General features: G+C 37.4%; 1 protein-coding gene across 3 annotated transcripts in view; it reads right to left on the bottom strand.

The window, feature by feature from the left end:
* Positions 1-7,745: 7,745 nt before the first annotated feature.
* Positions 7,746-24,172, bottom strand: part of YAF2 (YY1 associated factor 2) — a 66,558-nt gene continuing 50,131 nt past the window's right edge. For 2 of the 3 annotated variants that reach the window (XM_072972978.1, XM_072972977.1), the window contains 2 exons: positions 9,340-9,492; positions 7,746-8,529 (listed from right to left, as the gene is read on the bottom strand). In XM_072972978.1, the coding sequence (XP_072829079.1) occupies positions 8,292-8,529; positions 9,340-9,492 (391 nt within the window). In that variant the 3' untranslated portion in view covers positions 7,746-8,291. Of the gene's footprint in view, positions 8,530-9,339; positions 9,493-24,172 lie in introns of those variants that run through there. The other variant, XR_012078402.1, reaches the window with a different exon arrangement.

Raw genomic sequence — 24,172 nt, 5'->3', positions numbered from 1 at the left:
GTTTCTCCCCTATGCGGATTAAATTTCTTGCCTTACCTGACCAAAAAAAGAAAAAGAAAAGAAAAGAAAATTAGCATGCTATCAAGATGTGTGAATAGAATGAAAACATACACTTACTTATTCAATAAACATTTATTGAATATATTCTACATGCCAGACAAGGGGCTAGACTGTACTGCCCTCAAAGGGGAGACAGGCAAGTAAAAAGAATGGCAATATGAACTTAATCCTTTCACTACTACAGTTCTTAAAGAAATAATGAGGTACAAAGATGGAAAATAAAAGCATTTGTAAGAGTGGAAAATAGATTTTGAGAGCGAAAACCAAAGGACATGGTACCAAGAAACTGGAGTAAGAGCTCGTACTCAAATACATGTTTACTTGAAAGCGATGCTAACTACAATTGTTTCTATTTCAACGAACTAAATGTAATGAAAATAAAGAATAATTTAAGGACCCACAGATTGTTAAATCCTGGAATGGCAGCTTTCGTTTCTGCAATAATATATGGGAAGAGCATATCCAGAAGAATAATCATCCATTTACTTGACATCAGGGTTCTGGACCATATCATCCCTTTAGGTTCCTTTTAACCCTGTAATTAAAAAGGAAATTCTGTTGAAAAAGTATATAAAGCATTCCCCAAATAGAAAGGATTTTTGTATTACCCACATGCTGTTCGAACCGTTGTCTTGGATTATAAGGAGAGATGTGCATACCCTTCTGATCACTTCCAGGATTCGCATATTACATTTTGATATTCCTAAAATATCATTATTAAAAATGATTTAATATTTTTATGTCATAATGTTCAGACTTTTCTTTCATCTACTGTGTATGTACATATTCTTAAATCAATTTTTTCATCTCTAGACCATCCTCTTAATTCTCTAATGATAGTTTGGCTATATCCAAATTTTTAATCAATGTTGAGCTTCCCTTCAACCTGTCAAAAAGATAAATTTTGATAGACGAAAAGAAATGTAAAGTTAGTAATATTTTGTTGTTGTTTAAATCATGGAGATAGAGACCTCCTCCATGATCTAGAAAACTCTCAGATACAAGATAATCCAATTCTTAACAGTCATATTCAAAGGACTGACTTTGATTTTTCATATAGCTCCTGGTACATGTTGGATATGGAACAGACATTCAATTAAGGAGTGTTTATTTTTTACATCTTTTCCAACTCACTCTAGAGCAAATGTAGGTCCTGCTCAGAATTTCCTTCCCACTTCTACCTTTTAGCACTTCTTTAAAAACAAACAACAACAAAAACAAAAAAACCACAAGACATCCTATGAGGGAAAAGGTAAATTCTAAGCCTTTTCAGAGTAAAGTTCAAGACTTTTTTTAAATATAACTTCCACTTTATAAAGATCTTTGCATAATCTAATTTAATCTTTATAACAATTATACAAAGTAGATATTTAATTCTTTTTCAAAAAGGGAACCTGAAATTCAGAGACGTTTGCTAACCATGTGGCTAGTAATGAAGGTCCACAATTCAAATGGAAATCTTTGAGGATTCAAAGTGCATGTGCATGTTTGTTTTTTCTCTTATACCATGCTAGCTTAATATCAACAAATAAATGCTAAACTGAGTGATGCAAATTAAAAGTAAAAGCAGAAAGAAAAAAAAAATCAATGCTATATGAAAATCTCTTAGACTGGTCTTGGGGATTAAAGCAAACAAAATTTACAATCAGAGAAATACAAATCAGATTAGTTGCAGAGCACAAAAAAATCAGAAACAGACTAAAAGTGAAAATCTTTCCTCCAGTTGACCTCCAGTGAAATTTCTCCTTTTTCCACAGTCTGAAAGTTTCCTAGGGACCTTGTTGGGCTGGAGGAAAAAGTTGGAAAATTATGCTGTCAGCTGTAGCAAAAAGCACTTCATTTTAAGTTTTCATTCAGACTAGTAAATGTGGGGGAGGATAAAAGAGTAAAGTGATTTTCTTCATTCTCAGAAAAGTCAATTACAGGCCATAAGATTAGACAAAGTGGCAGTGGAAAAGTAATAAATGGGGACATCTTAACTCCTGTATGATCCCAGAATTCAGCTGGCATTTCCATCCACAAAGGAGGGAGAGTGTGGAGAAGCAGCGTGGGGAGGGAGGAGGAAGGAATATCCTGTGGACCATCCTTGTATTTCTCCCAGGTTCAATCTTCCCGAACATTTTATCCCCATTAATACAACAGATTGTAATCTATTATTTAAAAAATTACTGTCAGTGGGGGGAAGGTATAGCTCAGTGGTAGAGCACATGCCTCGCATGCATGAGGTCATGGGTTCGATCCCCCATACGTCAGTTAAATAAAAATAACAATAATAAATAAATAAATAAACCTAATCCCCCCTCCTCCCCCTCCAAAATACTGTCAGTAAAATTAAAAGCCAGATTTGCAGGGAAATTTAGTCATGGAGAAAATTAGAACTAAAACATATATACCCAAGTTCTCCAAAACCTGCCATCAGTCAAGGTCATGATTATAACAACATCAAGTAACAGATAAATCTCTGGACCCAGGTTGCTCACAATTAAAAGATGAAAATAATTAAGAATTCTGGTACCATCACACTTCAGAAGTACAGTGCTTAGTGGAAAAACGAAGTCAGAATTCGTGTTATCCATATTCCTTTCTATATAATTACATCCTAAACAGTCCCATATGTTATGTTTAATTTTAAAAAATATATTTCTATAGTTTATTTTTAATAAAGTAAAAAAGATTATCTGTGTCTTTCTAATTAAGTTAAAGTGTCCCTTAATTTATTTATCTTCTCCTATAGTGGGCACATCATAGGTTTTTATATTTTCTCTTATTAAAGATCAAAAACTACCTCTTGGGCCTAAGGCCAGATCACCATGCTCTTTACTTCTGAAAATCACCTACTTTCCTTTTTAATGCTTTCACTACCATTTTGTCCTTCAGGAGTTTTCTTCTCCCAAATTGATTTTATGTGATATCCCAACTCTTCTGAATCTTGCCGACCCAAGAGTAAACACAGGCTAATTTTATCATTGCTATTATTATGAATTAAAAAAGGATGGTGAAAATAATACACACGAAAAAGTCTAAATTAATAAATCTTGGTACCCAGTTTAGTTTCTGAATTCTCTTGTAAAAGTTAATGAACATATGAAGATGAGATGGTACCTTTTATCCACATTCTCTACTTTCAGGTAAGTCAGCAGATCTAAACCTAGATGTAATTCAAAACCGGCCAAACTCGTGTATTATTTCCACTCCTCAGGAATTCCAGTTAGATCATTTTACTGGATTTGCCCCCAAAAGTTCACACTGGGGCTTATCTTCATACCTAAAATAAAGCAGTTTTTTTTGAAGTATTACTGTTTAGCCTTATTTACAAAAAGATTTGAGGAACTTTATAAGAACACAAGGGGAATGGTAAGTAGATAAAAACTGGAATCTAGCAGAATAGAGCTAGATCAAGAATAAGTTAGAATATAGGTGATTGGGTTCTGCATAATTATTGCAAGTAATAGTCTGAGTTTTCTTACAACTAAAGCAAAACCTGAGGGTGATCAATGATTTGCATTGTTCATAAGAAAAAGGTAAATTGATTTCCCAGGTGAAGTAAAGCTTTTCCTGAAGCTTTATTTATTCCTGAATAAAATTTCTCATTTGGATTCTGAGTGACATAAAGTTTTCTCAGTATCCTCACTGAAAGACAATAGCAAACCTTATTCAGCTGTTTTATCGATTTTTAAAAATTAGTATCGAAAAATGATCATCTCACATTACATGACTTAAAAGTCTTAAATTTTCGAAAATTCAAGCTGGAGTAATGAAATGGTAGCTAGCTAAAGCTACTGGTGATACCTGTTATCAGCTGTAACTATCAGAATGAGATCCTAACATCTTTAGTAGGGACTTAGGGTGGATACTCAGGCCAAGCTGAATTTACTAGGGGGAAAAAGGGGAAAAAAAAAAAAAAAAGGGAGAAGTGCCAAGCCCTGCCTCTTCTCTGTTAATTCTCTGTATGTTTCTTTTCTTGAGTAGGGGGGTATTAGGCTTATTTATTTTGTAGTGGAGGTACTGGGGATTGAACCCAGGACCTTGTGCATGCTAAGCACATGCTCTACCACTGAGCTATACCCTGTCCAGCTCTGTTTTTATTAATTCTTGCAGTAATTGCTTTACAATTATTTATTTACAAATCTCTCCTCCAAGATGTGATTTCCACATCTTTGTCCTCTTTATAACCAGCCCCGAAGACCAGTGCCTATCACGCAAAACATATTCTGTAAATGTTCACGGACTTGAATACTGACGTAAAGAAAATCTAGATGAGGAATTACTGAAAAGCATTATGGCAGTAAAATCATTAGTACAGTATACAGCTCCTACTGATGACGGGGCAGGGAGAGAAACCACCACCCCAAAACAATTCAGAACACGAAACGTATCAGAGAACTGAAAGTTTTCAGAGCTCTACCTAATTTTTCTATAGAAGTACCTGGTCTTATCATGGCATTTTATACGCTCCAGAACTGGCCCATTCCATAAAGGCAGGAGTCTCTGCACGGGCTGCTTACAAAGCCACACTGAAAGCATGACATTTACTGGGATAGCGGGGATGTGCATTCAGGAAGGTAAAGTGTTCATATAATTCCAGGTAAATCTGACAACTTCTTAAAATGAACTGGTTTTGAAGAAAGTTGCTCTACAGCTGTTACACATACAGCTGCCTTAGCCGTCTGCTAACCACGACTGAAACCCTAATGACTGAGACATTGTGGACTCATCGTAGCTTGTTTTAAAAACTCTTGAGAGACAATATTATACGTTCTATTTGTTCTCTCCCCCTCCTGAGTAGATTTTCTACTGTCATCCAGATTGTATCCCAATCCCCCGCTTTCTAATTTCTGCCAGTATTTTTGCTTTGTTTCCCCTGCCTCCTCCCACATTTCGCTCCATTTCTATCCCTCCTTGCCTTTGCTGTTATGGGCGCTCACTTTTCATCACCCTCAATAGCCAGGGAGGCGGTCTTTTCCTTCTGCCTTCACAAAATGATCAGTCACATCCTGTACTCAGTAACCTCCATTGTCTCTTGATCCTGCCCAACTAGTTTTGTCACTGATGACTTCTACACTTCAATTTTTCTACATTTTGGTTGTTTCAGACAACTGGAGGTGCCAGCGGTTGAAGAGGTGGGCCAGTGCTAATAAGTCGAAGTAATACTTCTTACACACACACTCACTTTTCTGTTTTCACTTAGGTTTCAAAATACAGTACAGAAATTTCTATCAATGGCCCAGGTCTTTAAAAGATTCTGGAAAAGAGATTTTGCAGACCAAGAAATGAAGTAAGATAAGGGTTTCAGTGGAAACTATTCTAGACCACTTAGCACGAATGCATATAATATGAAGAAACTACATTCTTTCCAGGCAATAAGGATTTTTGTCTAAAAGGAAGGCAATAAATATGTTACCAACTTAGAAAAGCTGAGATTTTCCTTCCTTTTAAATGTTTTCACTTCATCTGCTATATCACTATAATTTTTGGAAAGCATTTAATAAAAATAAAACCTTTAAGTTATTAAGTCAACTATTTCTACTGTGTAATACAAAAAGTTTTAAGAACATATATTCTTGTATGCCTCAAATTATATTTTTCACTCTTACTTATATCAAAATAAGGTAATAAACTCTGAAAAACATCCAAATTCTTTTTGAGCAGAATTTGACTAAAAGAACCCACTGTTAAAAAACAGGGTAAACTGATGAAACAGAGCTAAAAACGTACTTTAAGCCCAGGCTCTGAATCTTTTTGCATATTTTAACATTAGGTGTATTTATGGGAGTTGGGTCTGTTTCCTGGTTTGGAAATGTATTTGAGGTAGGGTGAAATGAAGGCAGGTAAAGATAATTGTGACTGATGAAAGGAAAACAAAATTTCAACGCAGCCAACTCAGCTCATTTCTCCTGTCTCATAATGCATACCATCAGGTTCCTTAATTACAGAAAGATGGCTGGTCTGGGATCAGAGCAAACATCTGATGTAGAAAATTCAGTGTAACACAATTCCTTTTGATCATCCAAGAGGGCATGGAAATGATTTTTGTTACAGGAAACATAATGTTTTTGTAATGGGATTTTACCTATAAAGATATTTACTAAACACTGCGTATGTGTCAGGTAACTGTAAGAATTTTACATGGATTGACATTTAATCCTCCCCACAACCCTATGAGTTAGATATGATTATCATTATCCCTGTTTAATAGATGGGAACTGACCCTGAGTGATTCACTCAGGCCCACTTAGGTTCTACAACAGGGATTCAAATGCCAGACACCAGTGAGCACTTTTAATTTCCATGCTATACTGTCTCCCCACCTACACAGAAAGAGGACTATGGCCCGATCAGGTAAGACCCCATCTTCTGTCAGATTTTCTCTCCTGCGGGCCTTTTAAAACACATCCTGAAAGTATCTGGTCATCATTAGAAGACCCAGTATCTCCAAAGAGTGGTTTTGACTTATATATTAGAATTTCTTTCCTATTACAGTTATACTTGTAATTTTACTATGACTAAAAATGAACATATATATATATATATATATATATATATAAACATTTGAAACATGTGAAAAAGAGTAAGACAAAAATTCATATTTTAAAAGAACATACCAATGGTTTGGGGTTCCACTGAGAGTATCTTCAAAACAAATAAATTTTCATTTAACAACACTAAAGAATGAGGTATATAAATGTTTTAATCACAGACTTTTACTGTATGCAATTAACTGTATTTCACAACTTGCATCTTACAAAAAAGACAGTACCATTGTGCCTTAAAAAGTACTGCAGTTAAACAGAAAATTACATTACCACGTGAAACCACCAAATATCACAACTGTCAGGGTCTACAGTTTTCTTTCTCTCTTCAAATGCTATCATGATGTTTTTATGTGATATTTTGCATTCAAGTTACGATTTAAAGTTCATTTATAGCTCAGCAGTCTCCCATAGGTGATATATATTAAGCAAATGGCTAAGAGAAAGCAGGAGACCCCAGGAGAATTTAAGAAGTACTGTGTGGTTTCTAACTTGGATTTTTAAATACAACATAAAACACTTTTACTAGTTGTAAACAAAAATGCAAGATCTGTAGTCATAAAAATATTTTATTGGTAATTTTACATAATAGTAAGTGGGGGCTGTAAATACTTTTAAAATTTCAGAATATTGATAAATGCATAAACTGGCTAATTGTTTCTGAAAATAGGGCACTATGATTTTCATAAGAATTGTTATATTTAATAAGAGGCCAATTAAACTGATTTAGGATTAGTTATTTCCCAGTTCTGTGCAATAGTTCCCACTTCTGTATTAATTAGATACGTGTTTCTATGACCCTGGATAAGTCTGGGACAAGGAAATAGCAATAAAACTATTAAGTTAAAGCTTTTCCAAAGTTGCAGCTTTTAAAATGCGGCAGGTTTCTTTTCTCTTCTGTTTTTGCCAAATACTTTACTTGAATTTTAATGTTCTCTATAATACAGAAAATACCAGTGTTCAATGACAATAGCACTAAACTTGAATTAGAAAACTAAATAATCAGTTTTATTGTTTACTAGTTCACTAGTAAACATTACAATAAATGAATATTTTGAAAGATAGGCAAAAAAAAAAAAAACCCTGAAAAAAGAGATAAAACCAAAAACGTAATTCAAGAACAATAATTTAGTAAAACATGTCAAAAGCATTGGCAACGGTTTATACAAATTCTTTATTTAATAACAATTTTCCTATTTGACCACACCAAGTACCAGCAGGTGTATTTAAGAGGACGACCATCAAGAAAATCCTGTTGCAGCCGTAGTTGATCAGGCTGATCTCTGACTTGTATACATATAGCTATTTGTTTCACAACTCTCAAATAATACATATTTAGGCAGCTTGCACTATGTTATAAAAATTTAAATTCGTTACATGCCAATAGTAGAGATTTCAAGAATTATGTGTTAGAATTCACTAAACTAAAAGTGAAAATAGACTTACCAATAACACTGCATAATGAATAATTCAACCACATTTTCATGGCACCTTTAACGGTGGAGACCAAAATGTTAAGTCCGGAAACGTTTGGTAGGCATAGATTGCAATAAAATCTAACAAATTCTAACAAATTTCTATGTAAAACGCAAATTATGGATTGTGCACGAGTATGTTTGTCATGAAAATGTGGTACTTCTTGGCATAATCTGTGTATTTGCATGGTATGACAAGTGACTAAGAAACTGGAGAAAATAAACTTTAATGAGATTCTCCATTCAGTGATGAGGCTTCTCCTCTGGGGGAAGATGACCTGGACATGCCCCGCTCTGTGTTGTCAGAGCTGGAGCCACTCTGACTGTGCTGGTCTGCAGAAGCAGCACTACATGCAGGCGGTGACTTGGTTTTCTCCTTAAAGTCTGTAATAATGACTGTCAGGTCTCCAACGGTAACTTCCAAGTGTTGAGCACTACTCCGATCCACATTTTTCAATCTTGGCCTAAACACAGAAGACGATAAAAATTTAAGCTAGCTTTTCTTTCTACCCACTTTCTGAACATCAGATGCATAATGAATTAGGTAAAAATGGCAAAATGAAGGCATCTGTCTTCAAAGCTCTCTATTCATGTGTAACTAGCCACAAAAATGATTAAATGTTTGAAATCATCAACATTAATCAAACCAGTCATTCATGCATCTTTCTCACCATGACAAAAAAACCTCTGAGAGTAATGATCTCCTACTTGTGCTTTTGTAGCTTTATCATAATTTTGTAGACAGCTTACCAATTGTATTAAAACAAATGCTTCAAAACAGCACTGACATAGCTGCACACAGAAGCAGCTGGTAACAGCTAAGGCTGAGTTATATGCAGGGCTGTGACTCCACTGATATGCACTTATGATAAGGGCATCATGACTGTCTGTTCTGCCCGGAACCAGGACCATTTTGATAGGTTAAAAAAAGCTCATGCAAATACCTGTTCAGTATTGTGAAAATCACTCCGAGCTTTTCACTCTGAGTTAAAAAGAAATAGTTCAAACACAAATGTCTTTTAATCTAGTTAAAAAAAAAAAAAAAGCAAGCAAGCAAGCATCCTCACATTTAAACTTTTATTTGTGGCCTTTGTGTTTAATTTCTAATATAGCTTCAACTCAGAAAAACACTTTCATGATACCTTTTACAGTAAAGGAGATGAAATCTGCTATTTTTGCTTTATATACTACTTTATATATCAATGTTAAAAGACAATATTAAATGGTTAATTTTTTTATTCCAAAAGTGCAGGCACAACACTCTTCACATTTACCTGGTTTTCTTATGACTGTTCTTTTTGCTAGTTGTTTCCTTTTCACTTTTTTCTTTTTCTACTTTATCTTTTTTCTCTTTCTTTGACTGTGTGGGGGGCACAAACTGCTGCGTAACCTGCTGTGCAACCAACTGGGAGACAGGTCGAGGCTTCCTGTGTGCATGTTAAAAAGAAAGTTGTTTTTATTACTATAATTTAAGAATATATGTTCTTTATGAGAGAATAGCTCAAATTATGAACTAGACATATAATTTCTGCACATAAAAATTTCTCAAATGTAAGGTAATTCAGGGGAGTGATTTAACACATACATTATTGTCTTCCTATCCAACAAAAATAGAACTATAATAACAGTTATAGTCCAAGAGATACAGTCAAACCATTAAAATGTTACTGTTACATAAATCGACATGAAAATTATTAAAAATGTATATCAAACTGTGCTCATGGGGAAGCACACTTATAAGCATGAAGTTTTTAAATTAAACTTGAAAATTTACACTGAAATAACATTTAAATTTATCGCTCCTCCCTCAGAGAAGGAAATATCTCACCATCTGTGACAATGGCTCTTTGTTCCTTCCTTTAAAATCTTTGATTTATTCATTTAATAAATATGAGTGTCAAAATTTCTCACTCCTTATTGTTCAAATCCTTGAGGTTCCTTATGTAACCAGCCACAGTTTTACTACGCTTTTTTGATCCTGGACATCTGCTCAGTCCTTTGAGATTTGCCTATTTACTCGCTCATTCAAAAAATATTTATTGGGAACCTACTGCAGAATTGCACCGAGATGTCTGAGGTGCTGCCTGGCTTCACCCTCTGGGGCTGGTACAAGCTGTCACTACTGGTCCAGGGTCCAGGACCCCTCCAGCTTTACAGCAGAACTTGGGCAGCTGAAGTCAAGATTAAAGTATTTTAAGTCTGTAAATTCTTAAAATGATAGCAAGAAAAACTGAGGATGCAAAACAAGTGGGAGGGGAAAAGCAAGGGAGAATAAGATAAAAATACACTTTAACAGATGGTCTACAAACAACAGTAACCTATTGCCTGGAAAATCCTGACCCTATTTTGGTCAGTAGAGTTATTAAAAAAAAATTTTTTTTTTTTTTGCTCCTCTCGAGTTAAGACAAAAGAGAAACCAAAGAGAAAATACTGCACAATCTATGATTCAAAGCTGCAAGGAGGAAATCCTTTGAAGGAGGAAATAGGAAACACATTATATAAAACAGATCTCAACTGATAGGATAGCGAATTTTTTTTAGAGCCTACAGAGTCTGATTTCCAGGAAAGACATCCAATACACAATTTAAAAAGTAGGACTGACGTAGACAGCAGGGTTAATGATGCAGATTAATAAAAGTTACATAAATGAAAGTGATACTGAAAGCATGGTAATTAATGGCTGAAGTTGTTAAAGAAATAAACTAAAACAAACAAAAAAAGGATTAAAGCAGTGGTTCTCAAACTTAAGGACACCGGGATCACAGGGAAGGCTTGCTTATTTCCTTGCTTAGCCCTGCTCCCAGGGTTCTGCCTCGGCAGGCCTCAGGCTAGTGCCCAGAATCTGCATTTCTACATCACTCCAGCTTATGCTGCTGCCTCCGGGCTAGCCACTACACGTCGCAAAGAAGCCTGAAGAAGAGCAGTATCTTGTTACTACTATGGCATAGAGTTTGAGACGGCGAGCGGGGAGCGGCAGAGAAGGAAAAAAACCAGGGCTGGACAGACAGGAAGGAACCCGATACTGAAAAGCTGAAGGAGTCTGATTTACCCTTAAAGATGGGAGAGCACTGAAGACATTCAAACTTGAATCTTACAAAGACTACTGGCAGCAATCCGGAGGGAAATGGTATTTTAATAAGATCTAGCAAAAATTAAAACGGCTTGAACTAAAGGAAAACAGCAGTGGGGTTATTTAAAGACAGGCTGAAGAAGCAGAATCACAGGCACATGGTGACTAATTAGACGTGCCTTTCTCACTTCTCAACCAACAAATATTCCTTTAGCAAAAACATACAGAAATTCTTGTCTCATGTAACCAACATGCTGTGGATGAGAAACAAACAAAAAAAAAGTCTTAGATGTTGATAAATGCTCTGGAAAAAAATAAAGTAAGGAACACAGGGAGTGTTAAGAAAAGAAGCTGCAATTTTAATTTTACTGTGTGTTTCCTCTTTTTGGACAGAAACTCCACAAGGAAAGGGCTCATATCAGTTTTATATACCACTGAATAACTCGTACCTAGAACAGTCCTGGAAGAATACCAGATACTTAATACTTGTTGAAAAGTGAATGAATGGTAAAATAAGGTTTAAGGAAGAAGGAAGATGTTTTTTAAGAAGAGGAATACTGTGTAATAATCTATAATGGAAAAGAATCTGACAAGGAATAGATACATGTATGTGTGTATATATATCTGCTGGAATACCTGAAACTAACACAACGTTGTAAATCAACAGTAACTCAATCAAAAAGAAAAGAAGAGGAATACTGCCTCCAAGCTTACTCACTGGCCAGGATCAACCACTCATTGCACAGAAGTAAACAAGCAGTGAAAAGCAAGAGAAGCAAGAATTAACTTCTCTTCTAATTTTGCTGGAATATGGAAGGACAAAGACAGCTCGGAGGTGTGGTAAAGTGAGAAAAGATGTGTTTCGACGAGGGCCTAGGAGACAGTGAGTCACCCAAAACTGAGAGTCACTCCAAGGTATACGATGCAATCGAGATGCAGTCGCCATTTGTCTCTCAAGGAATTATGGGGCTCCGAATCTCTTCTTGCCGTAACAAATGAAGGCTTGACAACTTCTTTTATTATGTCTTGTACTGTTGCTCCCTTCATCCCAAAATTTAATGCAAAATGAATTTACAAAAGTGCCAATTAAAGTGAATTATAATAAAATTGCAAATATTAAAATAAATTTACATTCTAGAGTAGAAATCCAGAAGTTTCACCGATCAATAAATTGAGTTACTCAGAAGCCATTATTACTAACGTAAGATACATAATTTATTTATATTCTCTTTTAGTGGTGCCTTTAAGTAAAACTGAATGTTACTCTAGGTTTTTCTGGATTCATTAATGACCTCAGTACCCAATACTGTTTTTCCCATAATGTGTAAATATCTCAATCATGAAATCTTTGATCATGAAGATTTTCAGGAATTTAACTATTATGTTGTGATTAGTTTTTATAACATTAAAACAGTAATGGTTTTTATAACATTATCAGTCACTCCCCTACCCCCCAGCACTTGTCTCCAAGTTGGAATCCACTGATCGTGTGACACAGCTCCTGAGTACCTCACTCCGGCTTTTATGTGAGAAAAGGATAACCCTAACCCCCTAGCTTCACGCATCCTACAGTACAATTGCTCCCAAAGTCTTCTTCATATTTAACAAGTTTTCTCTCTCTAGCATCCTCTTGGATTCATTATCACTGTTTATATGGCCCATCAATCTGAAAATGAAAGCCTATCAGTAGAGCATGATTTGCTTCATAAAACCATGGGGTTGAGTTAAACAACTTAACATTTTTAAGCAAGTTATGTATCTAGAGTTCTTCCAAGTGGTAAGAATAAATTCTCAGTGGTAGGAATAAAATACTCTTTATTGAGTATTTTAATAAAGGCATACTCTCCTACAAGGTAAAAAGGTAAAAATTACACAGAAATAACAATTAGTTGGATGCTCCAGATGAGAGACTGGAATCAGGAGACAAGCTGGAAGACCACCATATCAAACTAGAAACGATGGTGTTGCTCATGCTGGGTTTGTAGATTTTATAAAATATAAGCAAAGGTGTCCTTAGGGCAAGTGGAAATGTGGGACTAGTGTTCTGACAAGCAACTATGTAATTTCCGTACCACTGTTTGTTGCTGATTGTGTTAGTTTTTAATCAGCAGCAGGTTTTCTATAGTGGTTCTTTTCTGCCTTAAGAAAAATGTTATTTATTTTTGTTCTTCAGTAGTTAAATCTTTCCCTCTCTTTTTATCCTAGATTTTCCTAAATGTGTACTAATTCATTCTTCTATTCTTATCTTAATTAGATGGTTTATTTTCACTTAAGATTATGACTTTGCTCCTCAGTTCTAGGATTATCTGATCTGGTACAACTTTGGGAGACAAGATACACAAAGTACAAATATATGTACACATAAGCTCACATGTACCTGAGTTTAATTACTGAACATGAAGTTCTCTGCTGCTCTCTAGGGGTCTGAGTGAGTTTTAACAGTACTTCCCTGAAGGGGGGGAGGACCACAGCTTATGATGATCTTTTCACTCTACCTAAAGTGACTCATCTTCACCGCGCTTGATTGAAAAGAAAGCCCTCCTCTCTCCAGGGATCTTACAGAGGTTTAGCTTGATCCCTCCTCTATTAATGAGGAGAGTCTGGAGGAGAGTAGGGACATTTTGAGCTGGGAGATAGTTAACTCAGAATATAAGGGACAGTACATTATTTATAAGGTATGCCTTTTTTGTGTATATATATTTTTATTGAAGTACAGTCAGTTTGCAATACTGTGTCAATTTCTGGTGTGCAGCATCATGCTTTAGTCATACGTGAAACATATAATCGTTTTCATTTAGGTATGCCTTTGATGTTCAGTGATTTATCATTCACAGTTTTGACAATACACCTATAGCACTAAATATTCTGTGACAAGGAGGACAAAAGGTCATCCAAGTTAGTGAAGTAAGTGCTATCCAGACATACTCCAGGTGTCCTCCACTGTCATCTACTTATGCACATATGTCACAATCAGCTGTAACTTGTGAAATATGGCATTCCAAAATCTGGGGGTCCCTGTGTGTCCTTATGTATCCTTCATAAATAGTTCAAACAGACTAAGTTTGGAAGGTCTGCTGACTTCCTATAACATAAAAAGGAGAACATTTCAGCAGCCATTTATGGATAGCTACCATTCATCAGAACAAAGTATTTTTGGGAGCTGTCTGACCTTTCATGTGGGTAAAAGGCTGGTTAATGTTGACTTGATATATGCCATTTCTAACTGTGCATCTGCCCTCCTCCCAACCATCCTGCAACAAAAACTGTATGTGTTAACTATTAAAAGAAAAATGTTTTAAGCTTGATTAACCTTATCACAATTTAGCTTGTCAAGTTGCATAGGCAAAAAAAAAAAAAGATAAAATAATTACTCCTTCTTTTCTAAAGGAGGCAACATTATATGCTCCGAAAGAAGTAATCTGCTTCACGACACTAAAATATATAGTAAATTGAAGCATATAGTAAATCTCAATGAGTAAAAATGGCTGAACTAAATCCAAACCTGTTGTGAGTCTATTGATACACTGCTAACAACAGCTCTAACCAAGTAAGATTTACATAAGCAGCCACCCTGTCTGACAAGTGACACACGTGCGATTCACCATGAACAAGACAGACCCAGTCTGCGCCTTCATGTAGTTGCTGAGCGGATGAGACAGAAGCCACATAAAAGTAAGCTAACTAAATAAATTTTGTCAAAAGCACCAAGAAGGAAAAAAATGGTATGCTATGATTTAAAAAAAAACAGAGGACCTACTACAAATAAGGTGGAAAGAACTTTAGCTCATGGCTAAACCTTCAGTACACCAGGAAAAGTAGCCACCATCATGGACCACTCCCCTGCTTTTAAGTCATTTTGCAAATAATTTACAGAAGTAAGAAATAAAGGAACAGAATAAAGGAACTCAAAAAAAATTTGAGTAAGACTTTAAAACGGAGTAAACCCTAATTTTTATTCCTTACTATAACTTGGCTCTGAAGGTATATAGACCTGAAATAGGAAAGTTTTTTTAATGCAACTAATTCCTCATCAGCTGTTAGGCCTAATCCTGGGAACATTTCCATCTTGTAAACACTGATTCTTGATTTCAAATACATCTCTAAACAGACTTTGGCTTATCTTTACTTCCACTTCTTGCACCTGCACTGTCAAAACACTTCACTTTGGAAACCTTGATGGCTCATAATTTTTTGAAGGGAGGACAGCCATTTTCTTTGCTCCAAAATTATCATCACAGTCATTTCTAGATTAGGTACACATTCCCACCCTTCAGCATCTGTCCTCCTGTGAATCACATCAAGGAAGTTTTAGTGAGTGAATACCATTACATGTCCTATAGCAAAACAAGATGGTTCTGGCTCACTGTTCCAAAATACTGCATGATAAAGTCCTTTCTTTTGTATGATGATTCATGTGAGAAACCATATTTCCTTTTTGTCCTTAAAAATGTATTGTTCATGAGATGATTCCTGAGTATGTGAAAAACTCATGTGGGACACTGTCACCAGAAGACTCACGGTCAGAGCGCTCTAGCAGCGTGCAGCCCACGCAAGGTTAAGAAGCATGAAGGGATGTAAGCTACTTCACGTGAAGTACCTGGGTTTGTCCTCCCCAGGCCCTCCGAGGAGCCTGGTCTGCCACCTGGCCGGCTCAGGGTACCTTCCCTTCCCAGGGTGTCTGACGTAGATCTTATCTGACAGATCAGTTCTTGAGATTTTGTAATGAAGAATCAGAAGGAAAGGAAAACAGAAGGAAACTGCTAAAAGAGATTTTGATTTGTTGTGGGGGTTGGAGAGGTTTTGAGGAGTGTAGCTTGGGAGCAAAACTACTGCATGAGGGCAGAGGTGGGAGAGGGAAATTGATGACTTAAAAAATGTTGCTAGGGATATGTGTCTTTTTTCATTGTCTTTGAGGAATATAAATAAAGGATTTACTACTTTATTTTGAAATTTTAAAAGAAAAAGTGAATTAATCTGCAAAATAAATTGGTGAACTTAAGCGGTCATCTTCCTTCTGTGCATGTTAATACCGGGTGTGTAGAGCACATTTATATAACCGGCTATTTAGTACCTTAAAAAGAAATGTCTACCAAATATTTGTGGAACCCCTGTAGCAGCTCTGCAGAATCCTGGTCTTCTACACTCTCCCTGTATCTCCCCACTAACTGGACTCTAACCCCTACATGGGAAAAAATCATACCTTGCCTATTTTTGTATCCTCAACACCTTGTGCAGTGGATCTTACATCAGATAACAATCATTATAAGTAACAGTTAAATATGATGCATAAATACAACTATTAATCAATTGTGTCAACACTGATTTAACTAGGTCCCAACTTCCAAGGATTCACTTTCTTGAAAAATCTGCTCGTGTCATCTTGCTATTGAGTCACTTACTTCCTTTTTCATGAAACTGGAATGGTTTAATGTCTGTCTGCTTTCCATAACAACTGATTACAAAATCAAAGGATAAAAGAGTCCTAAGAGGTTTTCCTCACCTTCAAACAATGAAGTCATCCACCCTAACGCCAGCACTATTTTACGCACCAGCAAACCTCAAATGTTACATATACTAATGAGAGTCAAGTGTTTTTTGTTACTGTTTTTGCAGTAGAATCACCACGCTAACAAAGTCCTACAAGGAACCTCCATCTATAAAACTGAAAACAAACTAACTTCTCCTGGGGTTCACGTGGAGACCACTGAGCCCCCACCTGCTCAGCACCCATCCTTCCCTGAAGTGTGCCCGGGAGGAAATGATTCAAAAAGCGCTAAGTCAAGGTTTTCACACTATACCAGTTCAACTTACACCTCAGGTTCAATGTCCTCTTCCCAGTCCCTTGCCCAAGTTTGCATATAGAATGCAAGGAATAGTGTCCCTCACCATTTCAAGGATTCATGCTGAGTATTTTGATGAGTTTTTCCTCCACTGTCTATATATATTGAATTTTCAGCACCAAACATTTCCACAGAGGCCCAGGATACAATTTTCCCTAAATTCTTGGGAGGTGGTAGCGGGGGTACTTGATTCCTAGGCAGCTACTGAGACAGTCCTTGGTTAAGTACAGACAAAACAGATGACTGCATCAGCCTTATAAAAACTAGGTTAGCGTGTTCTGAAAAAACCCTCAAATCATTAAACAACATCACAATTCACTTAACTTAAAAGACTACCTTCGTGCCCCAGAACAAAAAACAGGTCATCTTCACCTTTTCCTTTCCCTTAGCCCAATAAAATCAAGTCCTTTCAATGTTTCCTCCGTGTTATTGGAAGGGCTCCCCCTTATCATTCCCACGAGCACCACTTAGCCTAACCGACAGACAGCAGCCTTCCACACCACTTTCCTTGACTCCTTGCCTTCTCCCCTCCAATCCAAGGTTACTCTTTACATTCATTTATTTAACAAATGTTTATTAAGGACTCATTATGTTCTAATCACTGTTTCAAGCACCAGGCACAGAGCACTGAACAAAACTTTTATTGTATTTTGTTTATTTATGATGGGGTGACACAGACTCTTATTTCAGAGGAAACAGAACCTATTTGATTAAATTTTCCACACGCTCCCATGTGTGCCCATATACTCTAACTTCCCTCTCCACTCTCCTATTTAAGGCTACACGTCTGTCTGTCCGCTGGAGCCCTGCTCCAGGACACCATCCCTGCTACTGGTCTTTTCTCTCCTGCTGCAGGCACATTTCCTTCTCTGCTAGATTACTCCTGTCAGCATACACACATTATGACAGTTCTTGCCGTAACCAGAAAAAAAGGAAAACCCATCCCTACTTCCACATCCCCCTCTAGCCACTGCCCCATTTCTCCGTTCTCTTTTCCACTAGAAGCACCAAATGATTTATCTATGCCCACTCCCCACACTGCTCTCCTCCATTCTCTCACGGGCTCACAGCAGTCAGGCTTTTGTCCCTACCATTCTACCAAAAGTATTTCTTTCAAGATCATTAACAATCACTTGACCACATCCATTAGTCAACAGTAGCTCTCATCTCACTGGGTCTTTTCAAGCCATGTTTTACTGAGTTTATCACTCTTTTCCTTTTGGCAAAACTTTCTTCAGAAGCCTCTAGAACACTAGACTCCCGTTCTCCTGCTTCACCTGCTACTCTTTCAGTCTGTTTTACTGGTTCCTTCTTCTCTTTCCAATATCCCACCTTTGGAGGAGCCAGGACTCCGGCTTTAGGTTTCTATCTACACTAATCCTCCAGGACGGTGCTACTCAGAGGAGCCCAACTGAGGGTATCGGCACCTAAGAGTCGCAGAGAAATGCAAATTCTCAGAACTTGCCCCAGAACTATGGGTATTCTTATCCAAGCAAAAGCGTGAGAAACAGGTGTCCTAGGTGACCTCATTCAGTCCTTGGCTTTAAATACCATCTGTACAACATACAATGGTTCTCAGCCTTGACTCCACATTAGAATTAACCTGTGATGCGTTTAAAAATAACTACGCCTAGGAAAAAAGAAGTTAAATTTTGTTAAATCTTTTAAATTGAAAAAAGGATTTGAAAATGAACAAAACATTTAAGAGAAAACTAAGTTTTTAAATGGAAACTAATAAATTGAACATTAATTTTAATACTGAAAGTAGTCTCTGAATAATTTTTCTGGGCACAAAAGTTTTCCTCAAGGACACACATACAAGCACACACACACAAAACCCCTCATGCTGAAACATATGAAAAAACGTGATCCATATGACCCAGCTATGCCACTCTAAGATATTTATCCAGAGAAGGAAACATATGTCCCCACAAGGCTTGTACATGAATGTTCACAGCAGTTTTATATGTAATAAAAACTGAAAACAACCCAAATGTCCATGAACAGCTGAATAAAGAAAGATATTCATACAATGGAACACTACCCAGCAACTTTCTGGAATGAACTACTGATAGATGGAACAAAAGGAATATCAAAACAATTACGCTTAAAGAAGCCACAAAAGAGTACATAGTGTATGATTGCATTCATAGAATTCTAGAAAATGTAAACTAATCTATGCAGAAAGCAGATCAGTAGTTGCCTAGCAACTGAAGATGGGAAGGAGGCAGGCACAGGAGGGAAGGACTGAAAAGGGGTACAAAGAAATTTCTGGCGATGATGGATACGCTCACTATCTTAATTGTGGTAATGGTTTCACAGGTGTATTCACATGTCAAAACTTATCAAATTGTACACTTTAATTGTGTGCAGTACATTGTATGTCAATTATACTTCAATAAAAGCTGTTTAAAATTTTTTTAACCTAATCATTAATCAAATTAAAACAGGAATGCCTGAGTCCGACTCCCACATTAAATGAGAATACACAGGGGTGGAACCAGGCTTAGAAATTTTTTGAAAATTCCCAAGCTGATTCTAAAGTGACATCCAAAGTTGAAAACAAATGATCCATGTACAATGATACTATATCATCAGCCCCAACATCTCTAAACTCCAGACTTACATAACCAACTGCCTACTTAACATTTTTACTTGGATGTCTAGTAGCAATGCTCAAAATAACTTAGGCTGTTCAACACTACAGTTTTGACTGCTCCCTTCTCCCATTCCTCCATTATCTGACAGTCTTCCTCAGGAAATAGCACTCCATTTTTCCAGTTGCTCTGACCAAACACTTAGACACAATATTCATTCCCCACCTTCTCTCACATCCACATCTAATTCATCAGTAATTTCTTTCCACTCTTCAAAACAGATCTAGAATGGGAAGGTGATTTCTTGCCACCCCTACTGATACCCCCTTGTAATAGTTATGTGAATAACTCAAGTCCCTGATTCTTCAACTTCTTGGCTACAGACTATTTTCCCACAAAGCAGCCAGCTGATCTTCTATGTGTAAATCAAATTATATCATCCAATTCAATGGGTTCCCCTCCTCCCCACCCAAACCCCCTCCCTAGTTACACTCTGGCAACTAGAGTACATGGCAGTTGAGAACAAAATCTACAGTTCCTGCTCTGGTCAGCAGCCCTCCCCAGGGTCACCTCTCTTCCCACCATATCGTCTACACTCTCCCCCTTGGAGCCCTCTGTTCCTGGTGTCTTAGTTGGCGTGGGCCGTCCTAACGAGACACTGTAGACTGGGTGCTTCAACAACAGAAAGCTATTTTCGCACAGTTCCGGAGACCAGAAGTCCAACATGAAGGTCTGGCAGGGTTCAGCTTCTGGTGAATGCTCTCCCCCTGGCCTGCAGAGGGCTACCTGACTGTTCCTCACATAAACAGGGAGACCTCTGGTTCCTCTTCTTAGAAGGCCACCAATCCTATTCCATTCAGACCGCATCCTCATGCTGTATTTAACTTGTATTACCTCCTAAAAGCCTTATCTCCATATGCTGTCATACTGGAGATTAAGACACTAACACAAAATTGGGGCACTATTTCTTTTATAGCACCCGGCCTCCCTGGCCTGCGCCTGCCTGACGGTGTCTCCTGCCATCCCCTCTGCCTACTCACTCCCTCACCTTTTCCATGTCTCTGCTCAAATACCAATTGTCAGGGAAGTCTTTCCTAGCCTGACAAAGTAGCACGTTCCTCTCCAACTCTACTCCCCTTTGCCCATTACTCTGTCTCCCTCATTAGTCTTTGCTGTCTTCAAAGCATGTTTCTAAAACTAAAAATAGAACTACCATATGGCCCAGTAATAATTTCACTCCTGGCTATATATCCAAAGAGACCCAAAACACTGTAATTTGGAAAGATACACCCACCCCTATGTTCGTAGCAGCATTATTTACAATTGCCATAACCTAAACGTCAGTCAACAGATGAATGGATAAAGAAGATGTGGTACACGCACGCGCGCGCACATACACACACACACACACAATGGAATACCATTTGCAGCAACATGGATGGACTTGGAGTGTATTATGCTAAATGAAACCACTCAGACAGAGAAAAACACTTACGATATCACTTACATGTGGAATCTAAAAAATACAACAAACTAGTGAATATATAACCACCACCAAAAGACCAGACTCACACATACAGAGAAACAAACCAGTGGTTACCAGTGGGGGGAGGGAAGGTGTGAGGGGCAACACAGACACTGTACAAAGAGGCACAAAGTATTACGTGTAAAATAAGCTGCAAGGATAGACTGCACAACACGGGGGATACAGCCCACAGTTTGTAATGACTATAAACAGAGTATAACCTCTAAAGCCTATGAATCACTATATTGTGCGTCTGTAACCTACGTGCTGTTGTACATCAACCACACTTCAATGAAAAATAAACTTTATAAATAAATAACTATTTTCAAAAGAGAAAAAAAGCCTTTTTCTCGACCTACCACACTATGCATTATTAGTTACTGCCTGTCTTCCCCTACCAGAAAGGAACGCAAGCTGCCTACCACCCCCTAAGTATAGACAGGGGCTTTGTCCTGTTTTATTTTGTTCACTGCTGTTTGCCGTGTGCCAGTGGCATAAAAAAAAAAAAACCACAAAAACAACCTAATTTATTTTTAATGGATAGGTGAGTATCAAACCCTCTTACTCAAAAGTTTCCAGGGATCTTAGGTGATCCTATGGCAGTTTTCCAACCCTGGCTGCACCTTAGCATCAAAGGAAGTCCTGAGTTTTCCAAATCGGACCCCAGGATCTGGATCTGTCACGTGAAACAAATTACTGCATTTCACCTTGCACTTTCCTAATGCACCCATATCTTGTCCTTTCCAAGCAGCCTCCTTTATTTACTCTAGCATACACGCATCTCTCCCCTATGAAACCCTACAGTGCACGTAGGCTGTATTAGGGAATCGCAGTTCATACATATATAACTTTATCATGAAGTGTAACCTAGTCCCACTTTGAAACTACTTATATTTCTTTTTTTATCCCCCACATGTGCTATACACATACTGGACACAATAAATATATGCCAAATAAAGAAAGCAGCTCATAAAATTATTTCCTCTTTGAATCTGTACTAAACCACAGAAAGGGTGCATACTAAAATCTTTCCATTAAGAATCACTTAAATCAGTGGGTCCTAACACTGACTGCAGATTGGAAATACCTGGGGAGTTACTAAGTTGCTATATTCTCGTCTGCACCCCACCTTTAGGAGTTCTGATTTATGTAGCCTGGGATAGAGCCCACGTATCCTTTTTTGGTTTGGTTTTTCAGTTTCCAAGATGATTCCAACGTGCAGGAGAGCTGAGAACCAATGAATGAAACACATCAAATTTAGATGCCCTACCTTTTCTAAATACAGAGATTGGCAGTATTACAAAGATGTCATTTGAGTCAGAGTCTGCTGAAACAGCACTCATATTTTCTAAGTCTTTCTCTTATGATATGGATGAACTGGTACAGTGTACTTACTGATCAGTATGTCTACTTTAAGCTAAAACAAGTCTTATCCAGAGATTTATTTTCTGTTTTATGGTTCAACTTCCATTCTGGTAACCTGTATTTATAGAAGACTTACTAGTACAAGCTTTTTTTCTTAAGTTTCTCTTCTTTCCTTCATTCATTTGCTCATTTATGAAAATGTTTATTGTGGCAGGCAGCCTGCTTCTTAGAAAAGATGCCCCCCCCAATCTCATCCCCTGGCACTCATGTCCTTATCTAATGCCCTTCCTGGCTGTGGGCTGGACCTCGTCAAGTGCTTCCTTCTAACAAATAGAATGCAGCAAAACTGACTGAGGCCACTTCTAAAATTAGGTGACTACAGGACTCTAGCTTCCATCCTGCTCACCTTTTCCTGCCACACTGTGAGTTCCTCCATAAAGTGGCTACCATGACAAGGAAGCCTCTGTCCAACACCCAGGAGGCAGCGAGCCCACCACTGGATGACAGCAAATCACCCGTTGGATGACAGCACCTTCAGTGCGGGACAAGCTGTCCTCTGCTTGAGGTTACTGTGGTAAATACCTGACCTGTCCTCATGTTCTCATACACCTGTTCTACTTGGTGTTTCTTTCCACTCCCTTGTAATGTTCATCCTTATCCTGTGTTCTCAGCTATTCTTGGCACGCAGTTTACCTCGTGTTGTCTCTCCTTACTCCTTGCTCTGTTGCTTTTCCTCTACTTCTTGGCCTGGAGTGGGTAAGACAACAGTTTTCAGAGTCACCATCAGGCTCCTTTCATTCTTCTCTCTCCTTTACCTTTTACCAGTCAGACTTGTCACTTTCTGAGCAATAATCAGACCGGCTATCTGAATAACTGCTCCTGGCACAGCTTAGCGCAATGCCGTCAAAGCCTGGTTTGTATACCGCCAGCGTTCCCCATCAAGGGCTCCACGGACAGCCTGGTATGATCATAAATTAGAGAGGTAAGAACAATTATGATGTTTCATAGAAACTTCACTGTTATTTTGTAATGTATAAACCAAATTCATAAAAAGTTATTGTAGCTCATAAAAGTAGAGATGAAAATAATTCCAGAAATGCCAGAACTCATGGAACAGGGTTTCAATAGAACACGGAATGTCAATCAGCACGACGGGTAAGCGAACCGCAAGTACTGGTGTGCATGCACAGGTGCCTGGAGAAGAAACGTGTAAACGGAAAGTGTCCTGATGAATCTGAAAACTATTTCTGAATAAACCATCATCCTGTTCCCTCTAGTGATCACAGTATAATCCTTTTTCAAATATTGGCGTCAAGCATTAGAGCTTTTAAATAATTTTCAAAACATAGTACTTCTCTGGCAAACCAGGTAAGTTTTTACAAAGCAAGGGCAAAATATGCTCTTCAGTGTAAAATTGATGAACTCTGTCACCAAAACCAGACAGAAGTCTATACCTACAAAGGCAGTGTTCATAGTTGTACTAATAACAAAAACATTATAGCAAGAATGTTTTTAAAAAATTCATAAAATTGATGATGTGTTTAAAGGGAAAGCAGAAGGCGTAAAATTCTTTTAATACATGATGTAGTTGGGCATCATATTAGAAGAGTTAACACTATTAACATGCCTACTAGCAGGTATTTTTGTTTTACAGTTAGAAAAAAACACAAATGTGAAACAAAAATCAATTAGTTCTTATTATGTCATTAT

The sequence above is a fragment of the Vicugna pacos genome, chromosome 12 (genome assembly GCF_048564905.1).
Source record: "Vicugna pacos chromosome 12, VicPac4, whole genome shotgun sequence".
NCBI classification, from domain to species: Eukaryota; Metazoa; Chordata; class Mammalia; order Artiodactyla; family Camelidae; genus Vicugna; species Vicugna pacos.
The sequence above is the reverse complement of the archived record's forward strand: the minus strand, read 5'-3'. Positions and strand labels throughout refer to the sequence as shown.